Source organism: Larimichthys crocea, chromosome VII (genome assembly GCF_000972845.2).
Source record: "Larimichthys crocea isolate SSNF chromosome VII, L_crocea_2.0, whole genome shotgun sequence".
Classification (NCBI taxonomy): domain Eukaryota; kingdom Metazoa; phylum Chordata; class Actinopteri; family Sciaenidae; genus Larimichthys; species Larimichthys crocea.
The window spans coordinates 1,644,948-1,671,197 of NC_040017.1; the positions used below are offsets into that span (position 1 = coordinate 1,644,948).

A 26,250-nucleotide genomic window follows, 5' to 3' on the forward strand; every position below is an offset into this window, starting at 1 on the left:
CCTGCAAATACATCTATGTAAAATGACATAAAATTATGCAAAACAGGGAGTCACCGTGACATTTACAAACATTTGTCTGGCACCACACCACCACTGAAGTTTAAGGAGCAGACTCCTGCTGTCGTTATCGGCCATGTCGAGCATCTGCATGTTGTCTTTGCTGTAGGAGTGGATCAGGTGGCTGTATATGACAGATAAAAGTTTTAAATAAAGCTTCCTTCACAAGCTGAAAAAAAAGTCAAACTCATATAAAAGCAAGTCTATAAAAAGTCCTCAGGCTCGCGGGTTATTCCAAAGTCGAGGGATCCTGATGGCTTTAGATTGAAGGCTTGACTCTGAATCAGGGCTGACAGATTAAGAGGTAATCCACCTGAACCTGAACTACCTGCTGCCCTTCACCCTGATATCTCACAATAAACAAGCCTGCTTTCTGCTGAGACCCCTCCAGGCTCACTCCCGCAGCATTGTTAAGAGCAGCAAGTGCATCACCAGAGGGGGGGTGGGTGGAGACACCCCTCAGCACTGGAGGCTGTTGCTCCACCAGCCCATAAACCTGGGCAAAAGCCCTGGAGGTGATACCCATTCATGTGCCTAAGAAGCATAGCAAATCACATCATAGGAAAGTAATTGGCTGTATGTTGTAGCATGGTTTGTAATTAGTTTGAGTAAGTTGAAATGGAGGGTGAAATGAATCCTGTTGGTGTAATCTTTTTTGCAGCATCTCTGTTCCTTCTCTCATAGAGATGTCCCACAGAGCGCTCAGTGGCATCTTCCATTCACCACTGTGTGTTTTGTTTAAGTGTTTCTTAAATGTGCTCCTCAGATACGTATCACCTGTTTACCTGGGCGTCTTCCCCGAGCTGAAACATTTCAGTGTAGTGTGTGTAACATTATTTTCTCTCTCGGGGCTTAACTGAGACAAATGTTAAACCTCTGACCCTCTTCAAGGTGCAGACGTTGTTAGGGCTCTGAAAGGGCTGGAGAACGTGGGACTGACAGGTGAAGAGGTAATCCTCCTGAACCTGAACTGTCTGTCCCTTCACCCTGATATCTCACAGTAAAGAAGCACGCTTTCTGCCCAGACCCCCTCCAGGCTCACTCCTGCAGCATTGTTAAGAGCAGCAAGTGCATCACCAGAGGGGGGATGTTTGCGGGTGTGTGTGTGTGTGTTGACATGGTTCATCCCTTCAGGTGTCTGATGAGCAAACAGAGAATTAGTGGATCACACAGCCTAGCCTGTTGTGAAGTTTTATTCATTTAGAACACAAAGCGTCTCCATCTGGGTTATCTCTCAGAGCTGCGGGCTACTATGTAAAACCAATCTGTTCAATTCAAGCGCAGAGGAACCTTTGATCTTAGGTGGCTTACAGAAAAATCCCTGTTCCCGAAAACAGAGCTGTGTCTGTCCTAGAGTATTGACATATGTATAAGTCATATGTCCTGCTCACTACAAAATGGGTTTGCCATATTTGGTAAATGGTAAATGAGCTGCACAGGTTGTCTGTTACGTTTCCATCCACGCTTCACAAAATATTTGACACATTTCCAGAAATTCTGGAAAAGAAAATGAGAATTAAAGCACGTTTCATTCTGCAACTGTCATGTGAGATGAGTACGCAGAGATAAACAGCTGGTGGCGCTGATTCTTCGGTCTGATCCCATTCAACTACAGCACAGGAAGAAGGCCCAATGCGAGGATGCCAGCAAAATGATGGGAAACCATGTGAAAATTATGAAGGAAGCTTGACATTAATGTTGGTGGCAGAGGCAGACGTCGTTCATTGGAGGAGGTAACATATATGTGTATAATGTTATTCAGATTCAAGTGGGTGCAGAACTGGAGAGTAGTATTCAGTCAGAATTAGAGATCTGAATTTAATGTGGGCTGCTACAAGTAGCTAGTGGAGCTTGATGAGCAGCGGGGTAACATGTGACCTTTTGGGTTAATTGAAGATCAGGCGTCATCTGACAGGCAGCCATCATTTTATGCACAGACTGAAGAAAAGGTGGAGGTAGATGGATACAGCAAAGCAGCTGAAAGCAGCCCGCTATATAGCACCCTTAATGAATTTGGCCTTAAAGAGTGATTGCAGGCTCCAACTGTCTCTTTAAATCCGGTGTACGGGCCCTTATCCTGATCAGGCTTGATCATATTTGCTCTGGTTATGTGCTCACACTGCACTCACCAGAATAATTGCTGGAAATATTTCAACATAAAGATAACCTGACTGCCTCACCTTACTTCACAGGTTAAACATCCTGTCTTGCATTGATGCCGTATCATATCAGTAAAAATGTGTTTTAGTACAACAAATACCTTTGCAATGAATTAAAGTTGAATTAATTGAGACACTAGTCAGGTGCTGTTACGACCAGCTCGTTGGAAAGTCCCACTCCTAATGTTTATCTAATGTAAGTGATGGAGAAAAAAAAAATCATTTTATATTAAGTATTTTTTAACGGTGGTCTTTTTGACAGTCAGCAGAGACCAGAACACAAACCAGGTCCTAAAAACACTGTAACCCTGGAAGATACTCTTAATCGGTCTGAGATTAGATACACTGTTTTTCAAGGAGAGATTTAATCTCCGTCATTTACATTGGAAGCATGTCAGAAAGAGATCTCTGTATGAGCAGGGGGAATAATTACAGAAAGATATTTAGAAAATGTCTCTCTGGCCGCCTGACAGACTGACTGTCAGACTGGCCCCTGACTAAAAGATGCCATTTATCTTCAATCTGCAAGTGACCACAAACAAACAATATGCCTCCAGGCAGTTGACTGCTATGTTGGGAATCTTTATTCAGATCATCAACATCACAGTGTTTGCAAGTCAGACTGAAAGTTAGATCACATAATTAGTCCCTCAGACAGTGGTGTGTGTAATACTGCTGATAAGGCATGTATCAGCTGACAAGTAACATCCAATCATATTCAGTGGAGATAATTCCAGGGCTAACTAATGACCAAAACTGTGATCATTTTAGCCAGATTTGAATTAGATTAAATCAGATTACATATAAATTTATTGTCACTACTCAGAGTACAAGTACTGAGGCAACACAGTGCACCCTGCTAAGTGTTAACCAGTGCAGAGTAATGTGCATATGTATAGATATATATAAATAACAGTGGAGCCATATGTATAAATATGCTATGAGATATATACAGTATGAATAGTGTGGACAGAGTGAAAAGAATACAGCATGTGCAGATGTTATATTACAGTGTGGCTATAAGTATACGTAATGCAGAATGGCCCTTTAATTCTGTCAAGTCGGTCTTGTGTAAGTGTAAGTCCAGCGTTCATTCATTCTTTTCTTTGAATCTGTAGAGTCTGCTGTTCTGCATCACAACATGTTTAACAGCTGATCGTATTAAAGAGAGATGGGGTCAGAGGGTCATGCATGTCTTTTTGTTTGTTTTGTTTTTTTCTTTTGGGAGGATGGCCTGGTGATTTTTTTCCCCACCAAATTTATACTTTTCGGCCATCCTGTGCAAGCTTCGTCATAAATATGTCTAGATGATGCTTTTTATTTTTGCAATGAGCAGAGAAAAGTGTCATTTGAAAAACACTGCATTTAGGAGATTAAACATAATTTCTCCCAACACACAAAAAAGTCAAAAGTCAAAAGAGCTCTTCAATAATAATAATAATAAAAAAACACTAATTGGGATATTTTTGGTTGAAATGATCTTACATCCTCTGCTTTATGAGAGGTGGAGGGTGTGGTTCCATTTTTCAAAGTGATCCAAAAAAAATATTATGAACTCTGACGAGGTCCAGAGGTCAGGTTCTGACCCCGTTTCCAATTTAGTATTTGCATATGGTCTTAGTGCAGACCAACACAAACCCTGATATGGACCGTTTTAGATCACTGACATATAAATTCTCACTATTCATGGTCACGTGATCTTGTTTTGGCTGGTTAGAAGAAAGTGCCACATTCGTTTCACAGTTTGAGACTTTTTAAAGACTCTGTGGTGTCCCTTTAGTTTTTTTACTTAGTTTTACTCCATTCCTGAATGGACTGGATTGTGACTGAACAACTGAGCCAAATTGCTTAATATTGCTGTTTGAAACTAACTAAGGCACTTGTTGGATTCTGACTCTGGAGAAAAAAACAGTCAAATTGAATCTGTCAACTCTCTTTCACTGATTTATACGTTTCACATTTTAAGTTCCTCCTGTGCAATGTCCTTTTGATAACTCGCATCACTCTTTAAAAAACTGTTCTTCTTAAAGCCAGCTCTTATCTTGGCATGTTTTTTTTGGCCCAGTGTCACGATATATCATTAGATAGATAAGGTGAAAGAATGTGAGACATTTTTCCCCCGGTGTCTTCAATAAATGTCACCTTGATTCAAGTAATGAAGGCTGAAGAGTGATTTGTTTCATCGTTTTTGTGACAGTGACGGGCTCATCTGGCACCAGAGAATTGGAGCATATTTCCTGAGAATTTAACCCAGGTCACAGCAAAGTCTGCCAAGTCTTTCCTGGCTGTCTGGCTGCACTTCACACTCCCATTCTTGTGAAAGTGAGAGGATTAGGGTTTTTGTTTCTCTGTGTGTGTGTGTGTGTGTGTGTGTGTGTGTGTGTGTGTGTATCCCACAGATCCTGCTGGCGAGCTCCCCGCACGCTTCTGTTCCACCACTTGTGGAAATCCCCCTGCTGAGACTTGGCAGCATCAGTGTGAGAAACGCCCACACACTCAGGCCTCGGCACAGCTCTTCAGTCAGACTTTATTTGCTGGCGTTCAGCACATCGCTCCGACAACAGTCTTATTTTATGGCTTATTATTTTCTCTTGGTGCCTTTGGACAAACATTTTATCTATCTATCTGTTTATTCGTTTACAGGCACAAGAGACCATTGTTCACTGTTGTTACTGATCTGCAGAAGAACGAACACCCATGCTTAACACTTAAACTAACATTGCTGAGATGTCCTAAAGGTGGAACAGCTACTGAGCTTCAATCTATCTCCATGGCAACTGAGCCAACTCCACCTGGTGATGAAGTTTGTGCAACAGTGTTCAAACTTTTAGAACATGCAGCAATGAACATGCTGGCATTCAGTCCTTCAGGATTGAGCACTGATATGAGTTAGCCAATAAAAATGTACTAAGTGATGAAAATACATTCAAAGATCTTCATTTATCAAAAAGGCGGTGAGACTGCAGACTCCCTGACGCCGATCTCTGCTGTTACGCTCACAACTGCCCCTGGAAAACAACAGCATATGGGAACTAAAGGTACCCTGAGGCAAAGGACAAAAATGGGAACTTAACTGACTCATGATAACTCAATGTACCATGATGATTATTATAAGTGAAGAAACGTGAGAGACCATCATTAGACTGTGGACATATTCCAACTAAAGACGCATAATGTATGTATGCAGAATGCAAAGTAAAATAAATTGTGGGGAAAAATGTGTGTAAAAGAGATGAGTTTACCTAGATCTATGTAGCCTTCTGTTGCACTGTGGGTAATGTAGTCACCAGAAGAAGTGAATAGGTTTGAATAAAATATATATATATTTCTGGTTCTGTTTCTTCTGATTTTGACTATTGTGAGTCCAACAATACTGAATGTGCTAAATCAATTGTGCTCCTTAACTTGTCATGCTCAGTGAAAAACATAGACATTACAAATATTAAAAAATGTGTGGCAGTCATTTATTATGACAGAAGTCTCAGTTTAACCTCCAACTGTGTGAATGTAGTCCGTTTGGAGTGACGCACAATGCTCCCAATCAAAGTGGATATTGTGTCTCTGCACACCTTTATGAGACTCCTTTGAAGTTTTTATGATTGTATTTATTAAATCAAATCCTTTGTGCCAACACACAGTGCTGCTTTTGTTCTCATTCATATTTCAGCAACATGATCAATGCTGATGATTTTTTTTAATATGGAAACAATCTGCAGCATTAAACTTTGGCAACCTGAGTAAAATGTTATCAGCCCTGGAAACAAAAAAAAAAAAGTAACATCACTCTGCATTTCGCAACAACTGATAGCCTTCACCTGTTTGTGTTCATATCACAGGGTGTTTCTTTATTGAGTAAATCTGTGAAGCTGTTTACATTCATTTACATTTTGTGCACAAAACCCCAACACACACCCTGACCTGATAACACAAACGCAGAGCTGCTGCGAAAGTGACAGGAATGTCCTATTTACACATCAAACAGAAGGTAAGTGGAGGGTGAACACACCTGATGTGCGATAGCTCTGTGTTCCTATTTGTGAAGTAGGTCAGTCAACACTACTAAAGTCATAGTCTTCATATAAATATTACGCTGCTAGAAGAACAATAAAGTCCTTCAGTTCATCAGGAAGGAAGCTTTTTATGTTCGTGGGTTATTTACTTACCTGGCCTGATCTGTAATAGCAGCTTACTGATAGAAAGAGGAGCACCACCTGTAGATTTTTTTAGATTTCTGTAAAATGTCTCAGGAAAAATCACTATTTCACAACATATGATACATAAATAATGGCAGTTTGAGATATTTTTTGTTTTAACACTCTACCTGCATTTCCTTTCTGATTTCGTAACCTTATAGATATCTTTCATATGTGAGAACAGTTGACATAACATGAGAACATTGTCACCTCTAGATCTCCTCTTTTTATCTGTGGCCTGCTATCTTCATCTGTGGCATCTTAGTTTGTTTAAACAATCTTTGTGTTAAGTGTTCTCTGCAGGAGGAACAGGCCTCAGCATGACTGCACTGGTCCAGTACAACTCCTGCTGTTGATGTTGTGGCTCCTGCAAAAAGGCTGTATTCCTATCTGGGGAAAAGGTAAGATAAGAAATAATCCAGTAACTGATCCAACAAAAAAAAGTGAATTGTCTTTTCATGCTGCATTTTTCCTAGAGATTTAACTAACTGAATAGGTTTAAGAGGTGAAAGATTTTTTGACAGCTTAGCCTTTATGCTAAGCTAATTTAACAAACTGCTGGCTCCAGATTTATTTTTAATGAGATAGATATGAGAGTGATATATCAATCTTCTCAGCTAACTCTCAGCAACAAAGTGAACAGAACTAAGTCACAAACATTTCGTGAAAACCTGGTCTTTTTGGGAGGCTGGATCATACATTTCTGATAATTCTGAGCCCATCTTTTTGTAGATAGACATAAACATGATTCTTGTTAAAAGCCAGTTTGACAGGGTGTCACTGCCTTTCTGTCTCCCTCTCTCTCTCTCTCTCTCTCTCTCACACACACACACACACACACACACACACACACACACACACACACACACACTTGGATCTCTCTTTGCAAAATGGAGTTGTCTGGATTTGATAGCACAGGTGTTAAATGATTAAAAGAATACTTTCATGAGGAAGTGTTGACAAAGTGAGGCAGTGCTTTTCTCCTGAGTCATTGCCATCTCTATGGAAACCAGTCCTGTTTTGTACTCTGACTTTTATTAGCTAAGATGCATGAGACAATGATGGTTGGATTCCAAAGCGCATTACCCCAGGTTTACTGCCTAATAATAATAATAATAATAATGATACATCCTGCTAAAACATGAAGGCCTGCTTTGGACATGTTGAGGCCCTCAGGTCTTAAATTTTATATTATATTCAGGGTCCATATTCCAAAAAAAGAGGGAGAAATGGGGGGTTTATAGGGGCCCAACAGCTCCTTTTTGCCTCAGGACCCCCCAGCTGGTGAAGTCAGACATAAAGTCACCAATGTTGATTGAAATACTCACATGAAGGTTTGTATTCATGCATAAGGGCGTTATATTCTGGTAATTCTGGAATTTTTATTTTAAATTACTGAATATGCCCAGTCGTTGGGCACTTCAAGGATTTTGCCAATATCCAAAAGAGCTCCATTAAAGAGGAGAGAACATCACTGAGAACACTTCACATTTTTTCTATATGAAATGAGGCTTATAAGCTTAGTCTTTCTTTAATAAATAATTTAGCTGTTACAAAGTTGTACAACAGCAGAATGCATAGGAACTCTAATTGTGACAAAGGTGGTATGCTGATTCTCAGCCTCCTTGGGGTGCCAGATTTCTGAGACCCTGGGGCATAACCTCATAATGATAAGCTCTGTCAATTGCTCCATGCGACCCGCCCTAAGTGCTATCAAAGGTGCTGCACAGGCACGTTTCAGCAACACCGAAAGATGGGGCACTTTAAAGCAACCGATTCAACAAATGTGGCTTTCATCAGACATCGCAGCTTCCCAACCATCTTTGTGATAAAATGAAGTGATGTGCTGAAAAAGAAGCGGTGGAAGACTTGACTGGGAACCTACAGGCCCTTGTAAGCCAAGTGTCACACATGGCATTACCTTTCAACACCGTTCCTCCTCCTGATGCACCCCCAGGACATAAGTTGTGTCAGCAAGTCAGCAGAGGACAAACTGTCCCTTCTATGATCCACAGGAGAGGCAAGTTTGAGCTTTGCGATAAAAGGGCAGACTCGAAGAGCGGCACACGAGAGACACACACTGAATGAGTCATCAGATAAATCATTTGCCAAGAATCAAAGGGAGCAGATGGATGATTACACTTCCACATTTCCTGCAACTTTCAACAGCTGGACTGAATGTTCAAATGATTGTGTCAGTCAAAACCTTTGAAAGTTCTCATGTTAAGTTCACCAAGGATCTTAAATTACAGTTTTATATTCAAGCTGATATCAAAAAACAATGAACTGGGGAACCTGCCCTCCTGGTATTCATACAATACATTCATACTTTATAAAATTACACATCTCACCTGAACTACAAAGTCCAGTAATTTTAATTTATTGTCTCTGCTTTTCCTTTTTCAGTTTCATTTCCTGTTGGAGCTCATTGGGGTGTCAAATATTCTTGTTTTGTTTTTAACAACTTGGAATGGTGAAAACAGAGCCAAAGTCAACACTTCTTCCTCATATGTTCCCATCCCATGAGCAGGCTCAGCATGTTTTCTCATATGTGATATGATCTCAGGTGTTTCCAGGTGTGGGATTTTTTTTTTTTTTTTAACAGATGAACATCTCACCCCTCTCACGATGTCAGTTTCCCCTCGGGGGGGAAAACCCCTGAGACTGAGAATCCTTCCCTGTCAAAAACAAGCACGAGCACTGGGCCAAAGTCCTTATCTCACTGCGTCAGGGTCAAACACCCTTTTGTAGCTGGCTAGCTTGCATATTATCGCTTGAACAACAACCTTAAAAAAAGACCAATTTAGGCAGAGACATTTCCTGGAATTTAAAGGTTGCTGAGCAGGTTGGCATATTGGCTGCTCTAAATGGCAGAAAGCTGTGACTGCAGCAGAAAAAGTTCAGCGCCAAGAAAACATGCAATGCAACGCAATGATTTATTTGTCTTGAAACTTACCTTTATTATATCTGCTGATTTACAGTACTTTCTTCCCTCTTTATTAAACTTACAGTTACAGTTACAAGTAGGCCTACACACTGGGTATGTCAACATGTCATCTGGTCTACAGCACATTTCTCACAGAAATGTAGTCTATAACATGTCAGTCTTGTTCCACAATGCTATGGATGGACTGATGTTTTGACATACAAATCTTGCCTGATGCTGTTTCACTTTAAAGACTTTACATGTGCTCACTGGCCTTGGTTGACACCCCACTGAAAGCTCAACTCAACCAAGCTCAACCAGGATTATCATTGCTTCTTAGTGAATAGTTTGTGCCTCTGACCTGCGTTTTTAAAGCACTCAAAACCTCTTCCATGCATGTAAAAACACATGTATTTCAAATAGTGCAGATACTACTGACAGTTAGTACCTAATTTTCTACTTTATCTTTGCTCTTTGCATGGTCAATTTCTCTTGTGAGCACAAGCCCGGCTCTTCTACTGGATTATTATAAATCATCAGCTAGTAAAAAAGGAAACCATCACCACGTGGTTATTCTCTAGGCTCTCGTTAAACTGACAGCATTGTGGTAGATTTTAACAAAGGCAAACATCTCAAGGCTAAGAGGGGGTGGATAGAACTCAATTGTAACTGTATCTCAGAAAACTGCAACTGTCACTGACAGAACTCCTGCTGCAAAAAGGAAAATATGAATTTAAATCAAATGTACAGTTGCAAAAAGCATTAATCATTAATCTTGAACAAATCTTGTTAGAGCAATAGAAATTTACATTACATGGCAACATGTGAGCATAAAATAATACTGAATTGCATTCTGCAAAAAAAAGGAGAAAATGAAAAGGAGGTTCCCTTTTTGCTACTTGTAAAAAACAACAAAAATAGTAGAAGATATTGCTGTATATTGTTGGTCATTGCTAGAGAAAACAGGTGTTTTAGCTTTATTACAACTGAGGTCTTATTTTTAGTAGTTCTGGCCATCATTCTTTTCTGTTGTGTCTGTTCATAGTGACGAAATTCACTGTTTGAATCCAAGCACATGGCAAAATCACTAAAATGTCAGGTGGGCTCAAGAAACAAGGTCTGGCACCTGTCTGTGTGGAGTTTGCATTTTCTCTCTGTTTCTGTATGGGTTCTGTCCACATACTCCGGCTTTCTCCCACAGTCCAAAGACATGACATTCAACAACACTACAGTGCAGTGTGACAAGGACATGTGGGTTCTGCAATAAGTGCTACTAACATAAAATCAAGTTCAGCTGTAGAGGAGGATAGGTTAATCATGTCCAGTTGTTGTATTAGGAGAGGAGGTTCTCTTACCCTGGTTATGCAATTTCAGCAAATTCTTTTCTGAGAACAGTGCTATCATCACATAAGAATTATGACCACAGCTACAAAATGAAGACCCAAGTTGTAATGAACCAAACTGATTATTAAATGGTGAACCCTGAGAAACAAACAGAAACAATACTGTTCTCCACAGAACACTCATATTTTCAGACATTCGGAATGAACAGTGAGCTGCTGTACGAGTCTTTGTCCTCCTCTCCGCCATCATCCTTTTGATCCTCCAGAAGTTTATCCAGGAGGTTCGGAGATTCTGGCTCCACCACTGGGTCTTCATCCAAAGACTGGTCTTGTGGTTCAAGGTCCAGCTGGTGACCTGAACGCTGCGGGAGTTCCAGTATCTGTGGCTGAGGATCTGAACCCTGTGGCTCCAGTTGAGGGATCATGGTGGCCAAAGACATGGACAAGGGCATGTGGACCAGAGATGACCCGGGAAGGGCTGCAGATCCAGGTGCAAATTGGACCCCCCCTGGGTTAGGTATGGTGGATATGGTGGTGAGGGGCTGAGCCCAGGGGAGGTAAGTCAACCCTGAGTCTGGGAGCTCCATCTGAGGAAGGGACCCTGGAGTTGGGGCCATGGGTATGGTCTAAAACAAACAAATATGACTAGAATGTTAACATCTGTTAATTGACATGGTTTATGATTTCTCAATGCAAGCAACACAGAAATTCATAAAATTATAGGAGACTAGGTTGGCAGGGGAGTATGGATGAAAATGAGAAAAATGTGAAATGAAAGATGGTATTAAACCTGAACTGAGCCTCCCAAGTCACACACGCTCAACAAGCTCTGCCAAATCTCCTCAGTCAGTGGTTCTCAACGACCGTACTGGACAGTGTTTCGGCTACTGGGCCACAAAGATGTCATTTGAAAAGAACCAGTCATCCATCTACTCCCCACCAACATCACAACGGTCACATCCTTCCAGTGCAAGCAGTGAAGGCCAGGTGATTAGGAATGATGGTGCATGTTCCTCTTTGATGAGCATCAACACTGCAGTGACAACCCTACCCCCCAGCCCCAGACATTTTTTAGATTTCTTTAAACATGTCTGGAAATAATATTTTAAAGTAGGCTCAGTCTAGTCTAGCACTAACCCACACCCATCACGAAACCACTCACATGTTTTTCCATCCATTTGAGTGACGGGTAGCGCATTTTTTGACAACAGAGTTGTTTGCCAAAAAACGCAGCAACCTGCAGTGGAGAGGTTGAGCCGGATCCAACTTTTGGAAGTTTTGCCACACAGTGCCTGATCATGTGTAAATATACCCTAAATATGGTCAATGTTTATGGTCAAGTTCAACTCGTTATTATATACTTATATACTTGTTATTTATTTCCTTCTCACTGTGGGGTGTTCAAAGCTAAAAACATATATAATTAACATTCATGTGAAATTTATATCACTATCTCTAAAGCCACCAGACTCTTGTTACCTCACAGGACACAGGAGTTACTGGTCTACTGCTGCCTTGAGTCAAACATTAGTTTGGATCCAAAAATTATGTTAAAACACCAACATACAGTAACACAAATAAACTAACCATTAACAGCACACCCTGTGTTCTGCAAGGTAAAATTATTGTTGTCAAAGGAGTTTTTCAGGTGGCTAAAATATGTTTTATTGTGCACAGAAATACATTGCTTGTCCTTTTGTCTGCTTCTCCAAACTGGGGGCAAGCTGTACAGTAAATAATACACTGGAAACCCCCACTTAAAAAAAATTAAACTAACCCTCTGAAGTTAGGGAAAAGCTGGGATCTGCCAATTTGGCACAAAGGTCTGTCTGAGAGACAGATTGGTTTGTCAAATTCTACACAGTAGAACACAGTATTCTGCCTGGTAAAACTTAAATCATACTTTTGTTCACCGATTGTTTCCCACTCACCCCAAAGTTAGTGAGCAAAGGTGCGTGTGTGTAGGTCAGCATGGTGTAGCTGGGACACAGAGTCTGCATGTACACATCAGCGGTGAGGGTGGGGGTGGCTGAGTAGGCAAGAGCCTGAGCTGAACGGTCCTGCTGGTTGTACTCAGATGAGGACCAGGGCGTCACAGCAGACTGAAGGCCGGCACTGGTGGCAGATGATGGAGCTTTCCATCCAGCACAATGCAGCCCTCCATCACTGACTCCGGTGACAGACGGCTCAGATGGGGAACCGCCTTGGATATCAGAGCTGAAGATTCCTGATTTTCAAAAAGAAGTTTGAGTTTTTGTCTCTGTTTGGCAAACAGAGCCTAAAACCTAATTTGCAGGAATCAATCAGACAAGTGTGTCTGTGACTCTCAGAAGCAGCTGTTAGGAATGAACACATACCTTGTGTGTATGATGACTGGTTATTGTTGTGTGTGACCACATCCTAAAAAAAAAACAGATAACAACAACAATAAAAAAAAAAAAATTCAGTAGGATCATATTCGTGTTGCTGCTGTAGAACTAATCACACTGTAATGTTGATATATAAATGTTTATATATAAATATGTGGTATTTACACTTGTACCGTTCAAGACCAGGTGTGAGCAGCAGCGAGAGTCAAGATCATAATTTAAGTATGTGTGTGTGTGTGTGTGTGTGTGTGTGTGTGTGTGTGTGTGTTTGTGTGTGTGTGTGTGTGTGTGTGTGTGTGTGAGCGCAGTAAGCGATATGAGCCAGAATGTGTTTCAGAGAGCTGGTCTTGGTCTGATCAGCTTGTGTAAAATGATTCATGTGTATACTGAATTTTGTCTGACATTTTTGGCAGGAGAAAACATTTTGCAGGTCGAATGCAAAGTTACGGCTTGTGATTCTGTTAGGACAGAACTGCTTTTAACTGTCTAACTTGTGCATACGTATACACATTACGTATTATGGTATTGACCTAAATTTATGCTTCTTAGTGGAAATGGATCTAATTAGACATCTGTGATCCATAAGATTATATATTAGATCTTAATAAGCCTTAAAACAATAGATGTGTTTCTTTTATAAGCCATAATTCGCTGACAACCTCCAAGCTGCAACTTGATAATTAATCATATTGCGTAAACGGATATCATATTCCCTGAAGGCACAACAGACACACTTGTATTACACCAGTATAAGGTTGTTCAAAGGAAGAAGGTGGAAACCAGCTGCACCTTTAGATGAAGGTGGGTTCGTAAGATCATTCATAATTCTCACTGAAGAATTCACACAGGTTTGATATCTTGATATCTCATGACACTTTCCATATAGAACAGGTCTAAATTGTACTCTTCATGATATTATTTACAGATACTCAACAGTTCCCACCATGAGCAAGCACTTGACGACAGTAGCAAGCAAAAATGGGCAAACTAAAGTCTGGCCCTGAAGAGATCTTCACTTGTGCATTTCACACTATGAAAGGAGAGGGGGAAGCCATGGGCTGAAGGTTTACTTTACTTACCGTATTTATGAGCCTGAGGTCAGACAGACAGATTGAATTATTTCAATTACACTGAAACTACTAGAAGAAGGAGCAGCCAGTGTGGACAAGCGCAACAATAAAAGCAGCCATGCACACATTTAACGCAGACCCACATATGGGCATTTGGGTTTTGTTTTAAGATAGATCCTGCCCTTTAATCCACTATATATATATTCCCTCTGTTCAGTGTAATCTAGGGGTCAAGAGTAAAAGTTCATTCTTGACCTTAAACTGAGCAGATGGAAAGCAGCTAGTAAGTAAATCCGGTACAAAAACATTAGATAAAATGAAAAACATATAAATAAAATTTTATGGTTTTGCTCCATCCGTTGAGGAAGATCATGAGATGTTGTTAAAAGCTGGGCCTTGGTCTTACAGGTTTCTGCTGAATCCACTTTCCCCAATCTCCTTAATGATTTCCTACATTTTCCACAATGCCTCTCAATAGCCAACATATAAAGGCAAACTGTACGTGGAGAGAAAAATAGCAAACTTGTAATACAACTTCAGAGCAATAGCAAAGAGAGTCAGGCCTTGATGCTACAATGACAAAAGGATCATGGCTGACTAGATGCTGATATAGAAGTCTGTCTCTGCCTTCACAGTTTCCGAAATACATCCTGTTATTAAACATCAAATCAAAATGGTCTGAATTAAAAACCCTCTCTCTGCTGGAGTCCCATCAAAAGCTTATGTTCAGACAGTTTCAACACATTAGAGAGAGATCTACAAAATATAAGCACAGTCGTGCAGGCCAGGACACTTCTGTGTGCCAATCATTGTTTACAGTCCAATTAGCAACTTGATACATTTCTGCTAATCTCTATGAACAGATCTCTGCATCGTTATATGCCCACAGACCCTGAGACCATAACCTGAATGCAGGTAAAACAAACAGTAATAAAAAGTGACATTGGTCATCAGTTGACAGACGATGGGTTCCCAGATTGCGTTACAGTCGATCAGGAGATGAATGGTCAAAACTACTTGGACGTGGAAGAGGACCCACTCTCACTGTAGATATAAAGGGCTCATTTAAGACAACAAAAACACACCGATTCTTATGCTCAGGTTATCATACAGTAATAGAAACACACTAATGATTATTGTATTTCATATTCCATCCCTGCAAATAAATACTCCTAAATCGTACACACTGGACCTTTAAGTAATTTTATATGTTGATGTTGTATATCATAGCGCACCGAGCTGTGCAGACACAAAAACAGATAATATCTACACTCAAAAAAATAGTTTGGCCAAATGCAGGACTTATGCATTTCAATTACATAGAAAATTTCTATCCATTTGAATTACATAGGGTTAATATAAATCAACTAATACACCTAATGTGAAGCAAGTAATATGATTTATGTAATAGTCCTAATAAACTCTGTGTGATTTCACTACACAGTAGTGGAATAGTAGCCAGCTTTATGCATTCAATATTAATAAAGCCGATTTGTTTGCCCAAACCCAACAGCAAAAATGAATGCAGTCATTCTGAGTTTACTAGTACTATTACATAAATGTTATTACTTGCTTCACATTAAGTTTGTTAGTTTATTTATATTAAAACTATGTAATTCAAATGGATGGAAATACAGATATATCTCCAGAACCATGAACAAAATTCTTCACGTGAATCATTCACATTATCATTAATAATTATGATCTTATATTGGTTTATTTATCAGGGACAATGTCATAAACATATGTAGGTTTATATTATGTTTAAAAATAATCTTTGAAAACAATGATGAAGATGAATAAAAATTGATCTAGAAAGGCTTAAAGTATCTGTGCATTTCATCATATACCTGGAAAAATTTAACACCAAACAACAAGCTAAAATTGTCCATAAAGGTTTTTAAGGAGCAGTGTGTTGCTGATTGCAGAGGAATGCCGATGTGGAGCAGAGCCGATGTCATGCCAGAACAGGAGCTGAGCAAGCAGCGAATCTAACTGGGCTCAGTAGACTCTGTGGACATGACAGGGGTGAAGAGAAAAAGAGCTCTGAAACACCTGGATCATCCCATAGTGTTTATCATTATAGAATATCCTATAATTCAGATGTCATCACTAACAAGTGCTTCTGAGAGAATTTTATTGTTCATTAGTGTAGGGCCAATTTTAGTTTTCTATGGGGTAGATTATTGTGTTGCATCATATCATATATCATTAAGCTGTGTGTAGTGAGAAAACAGTGAGAGGGAACTGGACAGACAGCGACAGCACTGACAGCACTGACAGCTGGTCACACCTTCTGTAAGTTGCTCGACATGAGCAAAGGGGAATGTCTACATCGTAGTGCCTGCAGTCAACCGGCAGGGCACGTGCTATCAGATGCTTGAAATATCGCAGACGAGTGATTAGTATTACAGATACGGTGAAAGGTGAAAGGTTACCAAAGATTTCATTGAATTTCTGAGGATCACAAACTAGATAAAGACACAAAGCAATTAAGATGTTTGCAGAGTGAAAGCTGTCTTTGCCTGGAGCGGAGAGCTGCTTCATGTTGTTCCTTGATAATAAGAGAGCCTGCAGAAAAGCTGAGGGGGGATTAGAATAGAATAGAATAGAGTCAAACTGAGTCAATCCGCTGTGTCAAACACAAAGATGTCAAACCAAGTTCTCTGTTTAAACAGTAATCCCCTGTACCAACTGGCCTCCACATCAGACTATCTGCCGAGATAAGTCCCGCCCTGTGATTTAAAGTGGGAAACTGTCAGACACTGTCAGTTCATCCCAACGCTGATATGGCCATGTATGTATATAATATGTACTATGACTTCCAGGAGCTTTGGCATCACTCTGAGGTTGTCACACGTCCTGCAGAAGTGACTAAGCCCCATCAAGAAATGCCACTCCCTCCATATAAACCACAACTTATTGTTTTACACTTTGTTTTATTAGTCAAAGTGGCAATTTTCTCATCATAACTCTTGACAAGAAAATGAAAATTCAAAAGTATCTCTTCAGTGTAAATGGACTGTACTTATATAGCGCCTTTCCAGTCTTCCAACCACTCAAAGCGCTCTACACTACATACCTCATTCAGCCCATTCACACACATTCACACACTGATGGCACAGCCTTCGGGAGGAACTTGGGGTTCAGTATCTTGCCCAAGGACACTTCGGCATGCAGACCGGAGGAGCCGGGGATTGAACCGCCGATCATCTGATTAGTGGACTACCCGCTCTGCCTGTGAGCCACAGCTACCCCCGGTGTGACAGCATGAATGTGAACACAGTTATGATGAGCACACTGAATTCATTTAAAAACATGGCAACCCAAGGAGAAATGAAGCCAAGGTTAAAGAACCCTCAAATGATTAACAATGTTCCAAGAGCAATTTTCATGCCCCACAGGAATGCTCTCACAGCGAAAGACGAGTATAATCAGTTACATTTTGCAACCTATTGGAAGATAACACACAACACCATGTTATGAGTGATGCTTCATGTTTTTTCTGTCTTATCAAAGGGTGTGTTATGAGGGAAGTGTGTCCACATGTGTGTATGTGTGTGTGCGTGTGTGTGTGTGTGTGTGTGTGTGTGTGTGTGTGTGTGTGTGTGTGTGTGTGTGTGTGTGTGTGTGTGTGTGTGTGTGTGTATGTGTGTGTGTATCTTTCCCTGGTCTTGGTAGGTGTACTAATAAATAGCAAGTGGGAGGGATCTTTGGCAAGGCTGCAAGATATTTTGCATAGGGCTGTGTGCCCAGCCCTGGAGCTACACAGGGAATGGCTGTAACTGTCATGGAAAAACACCTGGATTATATAAGGACAAAATCCCCCCTTCACTCTGGGAGAGGCCTGCTCACTTCTTGGTGGCTCCGAAGGGGCTCTTTCTTTTAGCTATAGAAACTCTCTGCTGAATAATACTCACGCTTGAAAACCATCTCTGTTTCTCTGTTACCTTGCGGCTTCTGCCTACCTTTACAAACGTCATTAAAGTTTCTGCAGAAGGAATAAGGGGCAATAAAGTTTGAATGTCAGCCTGGAAATTAAGCGCAATCAATCATCATAACACAGGAAAGAAAGCGTGATTAGCATTAATAGTTGCAAGTTATTTAAGCATCACTCAGATGTCAAAGAGAAACCTGGCACAAGTCTTTACGTGTTTTGCAAAAAAAACTATTTGAAGAAAAAAGAAATCCTGAACTTAAGTTTGGTTGAAAACCAGATCCTAATCCTTCTTTTCTCTGATTGTCATTGTTTTATAATTTCATCGACCAGATGAACAGATTTCAGTACATTTTCATCCTCTGAAAAGCTCACAAAGCACAGCTTTGAAATGTTTGGTTAGTGAGAGACCACTTAATTCTGAGCAATCATTGCTCCATACAGCAACCGTTGCTACAGTAAATCCTGCATTCCTTATTTGTTTACTGACTAACAATGCTGTGGTAGAGGTACAGGGAACAATGTGGAGATTTTCTTTGGGAAGGGCGGAGGGCTAACAAATATTTAGAAGCTTTGTATTGTATAGAATGCAAATGTATGTTTAATAAATCAGTATGTTGATCAATGTCACAGCATTGAGACATAAAAAATATAAAGCATCCAAAGTGCATGATGAAATGCATGTTAATGTCATGTGTCATGGTGTCCTCACCGCAGTAGGGGGCGCCGTCTTGGTGCTGTGCGGCTCCAGACTTCTCTTCCTCCTCAGCAGCTCTTTGACCGGGTCTCTGACTCGAACACCTTGATACGGTTTGGCCCTAGCCAGTCCTGATGGTGGCGCTAGAGAGGCCAGAAATAGAGGAAGGAAGAGAAAAACAGACACAGGACTTTATCTGAGTGTTGAGTCCCCTGAGAGCATACTGTGAACACTTAGACTGAAAAGAGCTTGCAACAAGACAGGATAGAAAAATGAATCCATTTTATTCATCCAGGTATTTCAGTTATAACATTTGAGTATGAGTACAGGCTAACAGTGAGCAGAAGTTATTTGGTGACACACACATGATAACGTCTGTTAATTATATGCCTGAGTGAAGCAGAGACTGACAGCATGAGAAGAAGAAAAAGACACTGACTAGTCATTTTGTAAAACATGATTAATACTACAAGAATGGAAACAGTTGATGTCTAGTCATTCTTTTATACTTTTATACTACTGCCTAAACCTGCTGCTACACTACAGTGAGTGAACCATACAGTTACTGTGAACAAAGTTGGTTTATTTATGTAGCACAATATCATAACAGAAGTTATCTTGTAACTCTTTCCATACAGACTCTTTAGAATATTTTGAACAGAGACCTAACAATTACCACCATGAGTAAGCACTTGGTGACAGTGGCAAGGAAAAACTTCTCAGATCATGGTGGGTGGCCATCTGCCACAACAGGAGCCAACATTACTGTCTCCCTTGGGCAAAATGATTACATTCCCAATTTCTTTCTTTTTTTCTACCAAGACCACATCTATAGTGTGCTCTTGCAGCATTCATAGTGATTATAATGCATTCGTTATGCTTTATGATTACATAAACATACAAAGCTTTCTGAAGCACTCTCATGAAACATTACAGGTGTGAGATGAATTTTAACTTCAAGTGACTTGCTGATGCTGTTGACTGATGGTGCTTTTAAGACATAATGACTACCTATGCACACAGATAATAATCCATGCAGTGTCATTAGCTGTTATTATATCTATATGTATCTAAAATCATGCAAATTTTCATTTTTGGTGGTCATACATTTAATTACATACATGACTGTGATCAACCACAGACATATTTTTAAGAAGTGATGGAGTGAAACACTGGTTTGTCTTCAAACGTGTGTCGTGATGACTGAATCATGAATATATCATGAATTTTCATATTTTATACATTGAAGCTGAGTTGACCCGCATGTCAGCCATTTATTTTGTGACTTTGGGCTATACAAATAAAATTGATTTGCTTTGATTTGATATAAACTCTATGCAAACTATTCCAAGGGTATGATGGTTTATAGTGTAATAGAAAATGTAAATTACATGATTGTGTGTTCTATAACCATATATAGCCATGTTTAACATGTGCATTATAGTCTTGTTTGGTTTTACTCAGTGCCTTTCACTTAGAAATATTTCTCTCATTTATGCAAGTTCTTTGTAGCAGTAAATAAATAATAAATCATAAGTAAATCATAATAATAAGAGTATAAGATTCAGCATAGGACTGCCCCACTCTGAACATCTTCTGCAGACTGTCTTGTGCATTTGGAGAAAATTTCCTCTTGCAAGAATAAAGTGACAAAACCTTTAAGGACCAATAGATTGACTCAAGATCTTTATTTTGTGTTGGTGAGTGCTTTCCAGAAAATTTCAGCAACAATAGCAACTGTGTATGTGTTATATATATTCATTCATTTATTTAGTGGGACCATGTACAATAGTGATGTGTGTTTCATCTGAATAATGTTAACAGTCGAAATATAATTATGAATTATTATTATAACATTCTCAGTTTTTCTAACACATTAAAATATATCAGTAATAGTTCGTTGGAAGTGTTTTAATGCCGGTGGTGGCACGAGCTGTGGTTACTGTTGATTTATGAAGCAGCATGCTCATCAGAGACAACAGTTTATTGTCTTTTCCAGGAAACAGCGCGATCATAAAGATTGTATGTACATAGAAACATGCAAGCAATGACTTCCTGCAAGTATAAGCATGAGGAGGCCTCTGGTCTGACAGATAGGGACCTCATTTGAATAAACTTAGAGCAACGCTGCCCTGTACATGTGAAACTTCCAACTACTCTATCAGTCAGTACAGCTCAAGGCTACAAGGTTACTGAGAATATTTCCACCCTACAGCAGTGCAGCAGTGTGCCCGCTGACAGCTCTCTGCAGATGGAGGGTGATATATCTGAATGTGGGCTGTGCTTTACACCTCCACAGTTGAATGCTTTAATTAGATCATATATCTGTCCACTTGATAGTCCATAGTCGTCCTGTTTCCTGCCTCAGTGACTCAGTCAGAAGCAAAACAGTGAGCGAAATTACACTTTAAGCACCCCGAAAAGTGATCTGCACCATGGCTCTTCATCACACACACTTTGCCTGCTATCACTTTTTAAGTGGAGACATGTATCCCTTCTAATTATCACTGTAGGAGGATTGAGTCAACACCTGAACAATGTCTGTGCTTCTGTAGCTCTGAATAAATATGTACTGTTATGTCCTCAGACTTATGTATTTTTGTCTTGTGGTATCCAAGTCAATAAATCAATTAACTAAAGTATGAGAAGTTTTTTTTTTCATAAGGTGCAACATGTTATAGTTTCAGTTTTCTCCCACCCTCAGCTTCTTCTCCAGCTTCTGCAGGGTCTCTCTTCTGCAGCCTTTCACGCATTGACAGCATGTGCCCTGCCGATTGACTGCAGGCAGTAAGATACAGAATTTCACCTTTGCCTGTGTCAATCAACTTACAGAAGCCGCAGGGCTGTTTGTTTATACTGTATTATAACAGCAGCTACCCTTCCTGGGGGCCCCATTCATATTGTGTCACGTAATGACTTACACTAGTCCTCATTTAAACAGATAAAATGTTAACTTTTTTGTTAAAACATGTTGCAGTCAAAGAACCTAATGCACTATTCTCTGCAGAAAACTGCACAGAGGAAACAAAAAATGACCCTCTGATGACCGCCTGAAAAGAAAATTATGTTTTTTAATAAAGTCTCTGGTGGGTTTAAGTTTTTAGGATATTTTTAATGAACCAAATTAAAGATTAAAACTAAGACTAAACATACTTTTTACACTTAACCTGTGCTGTCACTGCTGCTGCTGTCTGTCCGGTTCCCTCTCACTCTTTTCTCACTACACACTCTGTGTCACCAGTTACAACACACTCGCTCACCCTCACATGGACACGTTTCTTACATACACGTGCATACACGGTATAGATTTATTTAGATTTAATATAGATTAGATAAACAAATGGATGTATTCTGAACTGTTTTGTGGCAAGAATTAGTAAAAACTCTGGGTTTTGGTGCATGGTTATACTAGTTCCCAATTGTGACATACAAATATTAAATATATAGCATTTAATTCAAAGAATGTTGATTTCAGGAGTCTTCTGAGTTACATATAAGAAGACCAAAAGAGAGCTTCATGTGCCAGGCCCATTTTATACAGCTTATCATGCATATAAAGTCATGACATGAGCAGTTCCTGGTACAAGGTGATTACATCAACTGTGATTTAATATCTAGCACACAAGATTAATTCCATGCGAGTGTGTGTTGCTGACCATTTGGGAAGGATGCATACAGCTGCCTGAGATAAGCTTGCTCTGGTGTACAGTTACCTAATAAATTAATAAATAATAAAAGCCAGTGAGTTCACAAAGGCAACATGGTGGTTTTACTACATGAAAAGGTGCCATGTTGTGCTTCGGGACATGTGCAGGCCTCTAGTCAGAGTGTGTTTTAGTGGTGCATTTTAAGTGTTGACTGGTGGCTCATTAAGTCTACATGGAGCAAATGTGATACCGAAGATAAACCTGTTCCAAGCTGTTTGGAAGGAAATACAATCCCACCTACCGGCATGAATGTTTTGTTTTTCCTGCACTGTTCAACTTCAATCACATTTACAGAGAGCAAGCACTTGGTTCAAGGTAGTTTTACTTAAAGACAAGTGGAGTGACAGCTTAGCCAGAAGCTGTTAAAAAAAAAAAAAAAACACGTCAGCTGTGCTGGTTTATATTTTAAAATATGAATACAGTATTATCAGATAAAAGACATTGACCAGAACATTTACTGTCTCTTTTGGGTAGACCACAGCAACAGGGTTATAAGTACAGTGACCTAGAGTTCCTATGTCCAAATGTCCAACTTCACAGCAGAAATAAACATGTTTACAGCCTGGTACCATAAACAGTTTTGGTCTCTATAGCTAATTTCCCCGTTCATGACAACTGTACTGAGGGTGAATTTATATACAACTCAACAGTTCAGATTATATTAAGGCTTAAAGTTATGCAGAGTAAAGAGTGTAGCTGTGAAAGGATCTTAAATACTTGATGGCTTACTAAACTAACCAACAGGTCAAAGGTCAACATCCTGTTGATGATTCATGTAGAAGACACAACAATGTCCCTTTATTTCAGTGTAGAGGAAGTTATTCCTGGTAATATAACTCATAGTAATGAGTGATGATAAGGCAGATTGCGTGTGTAAACAGAATATTTTGTACATGTTTTTGGTAGTGGAAAGGCTACAGTTGCTAAGCTACGATTGCAAAATGGCTGTCAGGGGAGAGGTTTAGCAGACATCAATAGTTTTGACTGCACTGTAAAAATCTGCTTAAACTCTGTCTGGTGAATAAGACCCTCTTTACAGTTAACCTAGAGTTGGACAGCATGTGACTGGTATGGTATCTTGGACGTGGGTACTGTAATGATAGGAGAGAAGGTCTAGTGTTCAGGAGGTCGGGGAGTGCGCTTCTCATGCAGCCAACAATAACAAAGATTTGTTAGGATTCCTGGCAGGGGACTTAAGGAGTGTGAGGAGTGTGCTGCAAACAGGGTGTGTTGCTTATCAAAGCAAGGCATTTACAACAGAGCAGGCATAGTGCCTTTAAATAAAATCTACTTTATGAACCATCAATTAAACTGAACTGCTCCGTGAGGATGTTTTGCATAGATAGAGCCTGGGGTGGTATTGAAGATGTTTTTTTAGTACAAGTGCAAGGATTGCTTTTCCTTGTGACAAAGACTGATGACTATTGGAAATATTTGGACAGAGAACTATCACAATCTATCACTTTCTGTCTGATAATAGCCTTTTTATTTTTAAAGGTCTTTTAAAGGTGTCAAAAAAACACGTTGAATTAATGGAATAAACTTCAACTTAAAATCAATGCTACAGTACAGATCGTTGATGCACAGGAGATGCTGCTGCCTTTTTTCTCTTTCAGTTTCAAACAATCACACATGAGCACACACAGACAGACAAACAATCACCGTGACACATGCACCAACCAAAAAAAAAAAAAAGAGGAAGCCCCACAGCTGTGCAGTATTTTACTGTGATGGCAGCCTGATACCATTTTGCATATCAAGATTACAACCCAATAGCAGCATGCAGCCAACTTCCAAATGACCACCTTCCTCTTTCCAAAAGACTCCACACAACAGCTTCATCCTTGATCCTGACACAGTTCACAACAGGGAAAGTTCGCAAACTCTCGACTTGAACTTGACATGTTGTAGCCGTGAGCACGGCCGTCGTCTGTTAATTTGGGCTTCTCATTAGCAAACGGTCAAATTAATTACGATGATTAATTACGATTGCCCCAAAAATATAACAGCAGGAATTCAAAGAAATTTAAGCTAAATCAAATTCTCTTTCATGACACAACAACCCTGACCTACAATATTCAACCAGAATGTTATTATAGAAAGACATGAGCAACAACAAGAAGTACGTCTAACGAAGGTGTGCAAGGCATTGGATTATACTGAACATGATATTATGTTCATATTATTGTGTTTACATCCTTTAAATGACAAGAAATATTTCCATATTTCAATAATTCTGTATTTCTTTGAAATTTTAAAAAACTTTCTGCAGATCAGATTTCAAATATTACAATAACAATTATTCAAATCAGTAGGTTATATAAAGATAATACAGGACATTCTACATGTAGGATTTTAGTTACTGTGTACACATACATGTAAACAAAAGAGCAGTGATGTGTTGTACTTACATTTCTCCCAGTGCATACTGTCTATCTGGATTCTATCAGGTAGCTAAAGTGAAGCAAATCAAAGTGGCGGGTTGACGGACGACGCTTTATAACAGCCTGAAGATCCCCCAGGGATGTCACAGCTTCTCTAACCACAAATCTCCCTCATGCATCTAGTTTCAGTGTTGAGACTATTTCAGTTGAATCGTAACTACACAAAATAAAACATTTTTAAACAAGGCGAAACAAAAAGACCCCGGTGATGCCACACGGAGCAGAAACCAAGGTGACTGAACATTATGGCACGGATACATTCAAATGCATCACAGACAAATGAAGGGAAATCAATTAAAACATCATAGATGCAAATATTGTTTTTGTATATGTGTATCAAGCCTACTTACATAAACTTTGAGTGAGTGCAGTTTATAAGTAATTATAATTGCTTTCAAATTTGAAGGAATGTATCAACTATTTGAGAAATGTTTTGAGATGAGAAGATCATCATCAATCTCACGTCTGTGTGTTAAACACGGAGCTGGAGTCAAGACATGATGAGCCTTAGCTTAGCATAAAGACAGGAAGCAAGAAAAACAGCTAGCCTGTCCAAAGTTCAACAATGCACCTGTAAAGTCGACCAGTGAACACATTACATTTTGTGTTTGTTTAATTTGTACACACAAGGTTGCCCGTTTGGCACCATTGCACTTGAATCTGAACCTTAACCTTAACACTACTAGTTCCAGCTAGTGCTGAATGGATGGATAAACTGCTGTCCATCAAGAAGCAGCTGTTGTTTTTACATTTCTTTTTGTGCACAGGTTAAACAAATGTGATACAATTTGTTAATTAATACGTTTTAAAGGTATTGGTTGTATTGTTTCCCCCTGATTCCAGTGTTTATGCTAACTTGAGCTAAAACTGCTATTAGTCCTCTTGCACAAATAAGAATAAGTTGAAGAAATTATCTGAAAGTCATTTTAAACCTCAGCCAAGTTTCCCATTGACAAAGGTACAGCATCAATATATTATCACCAAAATTCAGTGCTATCTCGTTTCTCAGGTGTCAGTACTTGTCAGTACTTCTGTTTCTCTGAGGTAAGATCAGATTTCACATGGAACTTGTTTGTTTCATCACAGAAATATGCTCTAAGGGGAGACACTGGCTTTACACTTAAACCAGCATTCATGAATAAATTTGCCTTTCAGTGAAATAAATACTCACAGAACAGAGTGTCAACACATGTAACTAAGAGCCATAACCAGTCCAAATAGTTCTGTAATGTTACTGATGTGCTGCCAATTTCAAACACGAAGACTTAGGTCTGATCAGGTGACCCTGAAACTCGAAATGAAATGAATTCACTACAATGAGTTTGGACTTGTTCATGAAACACTTAGT

General features: G+C 39.6%; 1 protein-coding gene across 1 annotated transcript; it reads right to left on the reverse strand.

Annotated features, from left to right (window-relative positions):
• Positions 1-8,969: 8,969 nt before the first annotated feature.
• On the reverse strand, positions 8,970-25,018 carry pou2af1 (POU class 2 homeobox associating factor 1). Its single transcript, XM_010740323.3, has 5 exons — positions 24,870-25,018; positions 18,767-18,894; positions 13,036-13,078; positions 12,610-12,905; positions 8,970-11,304 (listed from the first exon to the last, which is right to left on the reverse strand). The coding sequence occupies exons 1-5, from the start codon at positions 24,883-24,885 to the stop codon at positions 10,867-10,869; spliced, it is 921 nt and encodes a 306-aa protein (XP_010738625.1). The 5' UTR covers positions 24,886-25,018; the 3' UTR covers positions 8,970-10,866.
• Positions 25,019-26,250: the final 1,232 nt, after the last annotated feature.